Source organism: Triticum urartu, chromosome 1A, assembly GCF_056163025.1.
Source record: "Triticum urartu cultivar PI428250 chromosome 1A, HENAU_Tu73, whole genome shotgun sequence".
In the NCBI taxonomy this organism is placed as follows: Eukaryota; Viridiplantae; Streptophyta; class Magnoliopsida; order Poales; family Poaceae; genus Triticum; species Triticum urartu.
In genome coordinates, this window is record NC_141873.1 from 173,945,138 (window position 1) to 173,953,142 (window position 8,005).

General features: G+C 42.5%; 1 protein-coding gene across 1 annotated transcript; it reads right to left on the reverse strand.

Annotated features, from left to right (window-relative positions):
* Positions 1–7,375: 7,375 nt before the first annotated feature.
* On the reverse strand, positions 7,376–7,741 carry LOC147990509 (uncharacterized). The gene has a single exon (XM_087538261.1). The coding sequence runs from the start codon at positions 7,739–7,741 to the stop codon at positions 7,376–7,378; it is 366 nt and encodes a 121-aa protein (XP_087394387.1).
* Positions 7,742–8,005: the final 264 nt, after the last annotated feature.

Genomic DNA, 8,005 nt, shown 5'->3' on the forward strand with positions numbered 1-8,005 from the left:
GCCGACTGTAACGACGGGCTGAATTTGGCCCACAAGCAGAAAATGATAGTAACGGGCCGTATGTAACCGAATGCTGCAAATGAGCACAAGAATTAATGGGCCCTGAGAAGGCCGAAAGATAACTTGGGCTGGAAACGGCCCAATGGAATAACGGGCCGTTAATGGGTATAAAGTGATACACTGTTCATTACGGGCCAGTTTCACCACGGGTCGTTAATGGGCCAAGAGTTACAAAGGTCCTCATATAGGCCGAAAGAAGTCATGGGCCACACATGGGCCAGAAGTTAAAACGTGCTGAATCATATTGGACGGCCCAGATGACGCTACTGGGCCTAATTCGTATAGGGCGTAACGGGCCCTGGGTTAGCGGGTTGTAAATGGGCTATATGCGAACATGCCGTTAACAGGCTTTCCGTGGGCCGGCCCGCCACCTTTTGACCAAGTCAAACGGGCCGGCCTTTTCACAGGAATGGGCCTCTGTTGGGCCGTGCCACGTGTCGTTGTATCATAGGCGCCTTCGGTCCAATGAGCGGATGACATCTGTCCCAACAGTGAGCCGACACGTGTTTCCTCCAGCCAATGATGATTTTACACGTGGAAAATCCCCGTTGGTCGGGGCTGTTAACGGGTTATCGGAGCCAAAACCCGACCCGATAGCTTAACGGCGTTCCGTTACGGTGGATGCCACGTGTCGGTCACACTTGACGAAAGCACTTCTGTGACGCGCGATTTATTGTCATGGAAGTGGACACTTCCGTGATGATAATTTTGGTAATGTCATGGAACACTTCTACGACAGCACAGGTATGACTAACTTGATTCTGTCATAAAATCGTCATGGATGTACATGCATGACAAAAAAAGCGACCTACTGTCACAAACACGTATCATCACGGAAGTGTATTTTTTTGTAGTGACTGATGCACCTAGTCCTTCTAAAAAGAAAAGGAAGAAGAAAAATGATAGGACTTTGCATGCCTGTAGTGAACCTGAAGTAGAAAAACCTCCTGATAATGATAATGAAGTTTCTATCTCCGATGTTGAAACTAAATCTGGTAATGAACACTCACCTTCTGATAATGAAAAAGATAATGATGAGGTTCATGAAAATACTCAAACAAATAATAAAGAACCAGACAATGATGTTGAGATAGAACCAGTAGTTGATCTTGATAACCTACAACCAAAGAATAAAAGATATGATAAAAGAGATTCTGTTGCTAAAAAAACACGGTAATGAAAGAGAACCATGGGTTCAAAAAACTATGCCCTTTTCACCTAAGTCAACTAAAAAGAAAGATGATAAAGAATTTGAATGCTTTGTTGAAATGCTGAGGCCAGTCTTTTTGCATACTTGCTTGACTGATATCTTAAAAATGCCTCCTTATGCAAAGTACATGAAAGACATCATCACCAATAAGAGAAAAATATCGGAAGCCGAAATCTCCACCATGCTTGCTAATTATACATTTAAAGATAGAGTAACCAAAAAACTTGGAGATCCGGGAATACCAACTATACCTTGCTCCATCAAAAGAAATTACGTGAAAACTGCTTTATGTGATTTGGGAGCTGGTGTTAGTGTTATGTCTTTCTCTTTATATAAAAGACTTGATTTGAATAAACTCACACCTACTGAAATATCTTTGCAAATGGCTAACAAATCAACTGCCATACCTATCGGTATTTGTGAGGATGTGCCCGTTGTTGTTGCTTGTTACTATTTTGACTGACTTTGTTATACTTGAGATACCCGAGGATGACAACATGTCGACTATCCTTGGGAAACCCTTTTTGAATACTGCAGGAGCTATCATTCATTGCAATAAAAGCAAGGTCACTTTTCATATCAATGGTGATGAGCATAGGCTGCACTTTCCGAAGAAAAAATTCCAAGTGAATGGTATTAACATTATTGAAACATCACCGACAATCACTATTGGAAGTTTTCAACTACCTCTACCTACTACTAGAAATAAATATGAAATGCTTATTGTTGGGGACATTCATATCCCTGTTGAGGTAACTTAGTGATTTACGAAAGTTCTTCGGTTTCATGCTAATCAAAAGTGGTTGTTAATAAGACTTGATCAACCTTATTAATGTGTCATTTTTTAGAGATATAAAGTTGATGAATTTAGTAAGCACTACCTTACGTCCCTACCTTTTGTTATCTGTTTTTCTTAGTTAAATAAAATAAAGTGCCATGTTTTGTCTGTTTACTGAATTTCCCGTGCAATAAAAAATGACCCAAAAATAAAAGTTCTCAGAATGCTCTGAAAATTTAATATGATTTTTTCTGAATATTTAAGAATTTTTTGAGCAAATAACATCAGAGGAAGGTGCACCAGGTGGGCACAACCCACCTGGGCACGCCCTGGTAGGTTATGGTCCCCACATGGGCCCCTCACATATCTCTTTATCCCACATCACCACCTACCTCCAGAAAAAAAATCACCATTGCTCTCTCTCTCTCTCTTGTGTTCTTGCTCTCAAACCCACGGATTTTGATCTCTTTGCTCGAAGCTCCGTTTTTGAAACTGTTTCGGGGGATTGTTGCTTGGTATGTGACTCCTCCATTTGTCCAATTAGTTTTTGCTTTAGTGGTTTATATTTTGAATAATTAGCTACTCTTGGTGCTGCTGTAGATGAGCTTGCATGTTGAATTCTTGGAGTTCTAAGTAGTTTGAATGCTTGCTATGGCATCTATGCATCCTTATGAGTAGTTGCTATCAATCTTGTAGAGTTTTGTTGAGAAAAAAAATGTGGACTAAAACTTTTAGAATTTTGTTCATAGGAAAAAGATGAGTATCTTTAGGAAGTTTGCTTCCAAGAAGAACTCCAAGGGAGTCATTGGGGAGTCATCTGACAGTGATCTCCTTACCTGGAGAATGGCGGAGGTACGGTCGTGCGAATGGCCGCATAACCCGTTCATGGAAGGGGATGGAATCCTTCAGGAGTTTGCACAATATGCTGCTAATGTCGGCCTCACCGACTTCGTCGCTGCTGAATGTGAACAGTATCATCTCCTCAAAAATTCCTTTATGCAAAGTTTTCATTTCCTTCCCAGGAATAACCCCCCTGAGGTGCAGTTTAATTTATATGCTGAAACCCGTCAGATACCACTTACTGAATTTTGTGATATATGCATGATCCCTTCTGACGGGAGTTTAGTTGAGCCTAGGCCCGTAGAGTTTGATGGTTTTTACCGCACTTTGACTGTGGGGGACGAGAGAGGGGTGTCAAGTGTCACTGCCACTAGCATACACTTTCATGTTGTGCATTATTTTGCTTTATTCATTGCGAAGTGTTTGCTTGCTAGAGAGAAAGTAGGTGCACTCAGTGCTCCAGACTTTGCTGTTTTACGTCGCGCACTTTACGGCGACAACACTTATAGCTTGGGAGCTATTGTGGCACGTTGCCTCCACATTAACGGATCCCAGGGAAAAATACATGGTGGTATTTACGCTACTCTCTTGGCAACTCACTTTAACGTTCAGATACGCCAGCATGATTATCCTTTACCTAAGGTTTATTCAGATCGTCAGGCTATGGAACACCACCAGTTTATTGCTCGCGATTACACTAATATTCCTATTCCTTATAACCTGGTTTTCAGTGTGGACACTCATGATATTATTCCATTGCCTACACCTGTTTTGTTTGATCCTATTGCCAGGGGCGGGTATAGGATTTTGCCTGAGGACATTGTCACCTACCGGAACAACCTGGCTGTGGCATAGGAGGAGCCTCAGGAGTGGGACCCTTAAGTACTCGCTCCCCAGCACTTGAACATCTGACCCCACAGTTTCTTCGAGTGGTGATTACCAAGTTAGGCCAAAAGCCTAAGCTTCAGTGAGTACGTATTTCCACCGACATTATATTCATGTTCACACATCTCAGTTGTCGGTGTCCACACTCTTTCATTGTATTATCCATGCTAAGTTTATTCTCTCTCTTTCTTCTTGTGTGTTTGAAAAACTTTGAGAAAATCCAAAAATATTTCCTGCTTCCTTTTGATTTTTCTTTCTAGTGTAGTTAGTTGTAGTTCTAAAACGAAAACCCAAAAAGATTTCATTGTTCTTCTTTTACTTCTTGGGAGCTTTCCCATGTAAATAGCTTTTCTCGTTTTTGTTTTTCTTCCTTTAATTTGCTTTCTTCCAGAAAAAATAAAAACTCCAAGAATATTTCAGTGTGTTTCTCTGAATTTCTTTTTCTTTCTTTTGAGTCATACCGAGGAGAAGACCATGATGAAAATGTTGAGTGGCTCTCATATGCATTATTGTTGATCTAACAAAGAGCCCATATTACCTTGTCTTCTCCTTTTGAATAAAATGTTTGCAGATTCCAGCTTAGTCCACGGCACTCTTGCACTATTATTATTTTCATCGTTCAGTCGTGCAAGTGAAAGGTAATAATGACGATATTTGATGAACTGGCAGTGGCAGAGAGAAACGGGTATGAACTCGACTTGTTATGTTTTTGTAAATATGTTTAAACTAGTATCCATGATTCGGCCTATTATGATCAAACATGTTTGCAATGACAATTAGAGATTATAGTTTCTCATGCCATGCATAAGTAGCTAGGAGTGGATAATGATTTATCTTGGATGTCAACATTGCGTTAAAATGATTGTGATGTAGTATGATGGTATGGTAGCCTCCTCTGAATGTTCGAGTGGCTTGACTTGGCACATGTTCATGCATGTAGTTGAATCAAAACCAACATAGCCTCTATAATATTTATGTTCATGGTGTTCATATCCTACTCATGCTAGTATCCAATGTTACTTATGCATAATGCATGTTCATGACCGTTGTTGCTCTCTAGCTGGCCGCTTCTCAACCTATTTGCTAGCCTTCGCCTGTACTAAGCAGGAATTCTGCTTGTGCATCAAAAACCTTGAACCCAAGTTATTCCAGATGAGTCCACCATACCTACCTATATGCGGTATTACCTTGCCATCCTAAGTAAATTTGCATGTGCCACCTCTAAAAACTTCAAGTAAATATCCTTTTTGTGTGCCTGGATCGTTCATAGAGCGACATGAGGTAGTCGGTATCTTCCATGCTAAGTGGTTAATCTCATGATGAGTGTTTATTCACTCGTTATTGCACGAGAGGGCGGTAATAGAGAATCCCAGTCCTGAATTGCAAAAAGAAAAGAGCTTACAAATAATCAAACAAAAACTGCCACGGAGTCATAACCTTTACTTTATCGCTTGGGAACCGCCACTAATGTGTTTAGCATGGAAGATATTGATAACTAATGGTCGCGAAGTAAACAAGAATGGTGCCCCTCTCAAAATTTCATTTACGTCTATTTTAAAAACTTGAGCTCGGGCACCGCTGCAAATCACTGCTTCCCTCTACGAAGGGACTATCTATTTACTTTTATGTTGTGTCATCACCTTCTCAAATAAGCACCAGAATGCGAGATTTTTGTTGTCATTCTCATGCATTGTGTGTAGCTAATTTTGGGTGCATCATGACTGGATCTTTCCTTCCATGAATTACAATGTTTAGTCATTCCTTGAACTTTGGAGGTGCTCTGCATTTATGTTTTGCAGTCTCAGAAAGGGCTAGCGAGATACCACTATTGTCATATTATATCATGGTTGTTTTGACAACGTGTTATTGTTTGAGATATCTTATTATTGCTCGCTAGCTGATTATGTCATTGATATGAGTTAATATAATTTTTAAGAGTTATTGTTGACATGGTTAGTTATAATCTCGGATGAAAACCTGGGTGCTATTTAAGCTTATTTATGCAAACAAGAGCAAAAGAGTTTGTAAAAGTTTTTCTTTTTCACTTTCAGTTTATCAACTGAATTGCTTGAGGACAAGCAAAGGTTTAAGCTTGGGGGAGTTGATACGTCTCCATCGTATCTACTTTTCCTAACACTTTTTCTCTTGTTTTGCACTCTAATTTGCATGATTTTAATGAAACTAACCCGGACTGACGTTGTTTTCAGCAGAACTACCATGGTGTTGGTTTTGTGCATAAATAAAAGTTCATGGATTGGAATGAAACTTTGCGAGGAATTTTATATGAATACAGAAAAATATTGGAGCCAAGAACCACCGGAGGGGGCACCTGGGTGGGCACAACCCACCAGGGCACCCCCCCCCCCCCCGCGCCCTACAGGCGCGCCTAGGTGGCTTGTCCCCACCTGGTGGCCCCGCAGACACTAAAACCGACGCTATAAAATGGAGGAGGAATTATCACGTTTCGCGATACGGAGCCACTATCACCTCTTGTTCTTCATAGGGAGGCCAGATCTGGAGTCCGTTTGGAGCTCCGGAGAGGGGAATCTCCGGTCTTCGTCATCACCAACCCTCCTCCATCGCCAATTCCATGATGCTCTCCACCGGGAGTGAGTAATTCCTTCGTAGGCTCGCTGGTCGGTGAGGAGTTGGATGAGATTCATCATGTAATCGAGTTAGTTTTGTTAGGGCTTGATCCCAAGTATCCACTATGTTCTGAGATTGATGTTGCTATGACTTTGACATGCTTAATGCTTGTCACTTTGGGCTCGGGTGCCATGATTTCAGACCTGGACCGTTTATGTTATCACCATTATATCTATGTTCTAGATCCGATCTTTGAAATTATAGTGACCTACTACGTGTTATGATCCGGCAACCCTAGAGTGACAATAGTCGGGACCACTCCCGGTGATGACCGTAGTTTGAGGAGTTCATGTATTCACCGTGTGTGTTAATACTTTGTTTCGGTTCTCTATTAAAAGGAGGCCTTAATATCCCTTAGTTTCCAATAGGACCCCACTGCCACGGGAGGGTAGGACAAAAGATGTCATGCAAGTTCTTTCCATAAGCACGTATGATTATTTACGGAATACATGCCTACATTATATTTATGAACTGGAGCTAGTGCCGTATCACCCTAGGTTATGACTGTTATATGATGAATATCATCCAACAAATTGCCGATCCAATGCCTATGATTTTCCTACATATTGATCTTGCTAAGTTACTACTGTTGCTGTTACTATTGTCACTGCTACAAAACTATTACTATCACTGTTACCGTTACTATTGTTGCTACCACTACTATCAAATCTATCATATTACTATGCTACTGATCACTTTGCTGTAGATAATTAATCTCCAGGTGTGGTTGAATTGACAACTCAATTGCTAATACTTGCAAATATTCTTTGGATCCCCTTGTGTCGAATCTATAAATTTGGGTTGAATACTCTACCCTCAAAAACTGTTGTGATCCCCTATACTTGTGGGTTATCAGTGAGGAGGACGGATTCGTCAATGGTCATGCCGACGTTGCGCAGCTCGTTGGCGAGAACCTTCAGCCGCGTGCGGTACTCATCGATCGAGAGATCGTTTTTCTAAAGAGTGAAGAACTCCCCTTGGAGGAAAACACGGCGTTGGAGTTGATTGTCGAGGAAGAGGTCGCACAACCGTGTCCACATGGCGTACGTCGATGGGTCACGGGAGTTCACCATGTTGAAGAGACCCTGGGAGATGGTGAGGAAGAGCCACTTGATGATGCAAGCATCCACGGCAGGCCACTCGTCGTCGTCCTTCATGTCGCGGAAGTTGACGCTCCCATCAACATGCTCGATGAGAAGGTAGGAGCAGAACAAGAGCGCGAAGTAGGTGCACCATGCGTTGTAGGATGGCAAGTCGAGGTCGAGGATGGTGGGCACGTGATCTTTGATGTGGAGCTTGTTGAGGCGGTGGGAGGTGAACATGACGCCAACGAAGGGACATGGTGTTAGGGTTTAGGTGGTCACTGGGGAGAAGATGGCGACCGAGGGTAGGGGAGGGGCGGCGGCGGCTACGGGGGGAGTAGCGGCAACGGTGTAGGGTTTGGGGGAAGGCGGCAGCGGCTACGGGAGGGAGTAGCGACAGCTGCATAGGGTTTGGGAGGAGGCAGCGGCGGCTAAAGAGGGAGTAGCGGTGGCGGCGTTAGAGTTTGGGAGGGGTGGCAGTGGCGGCTACAGGGGGAGCGGCGG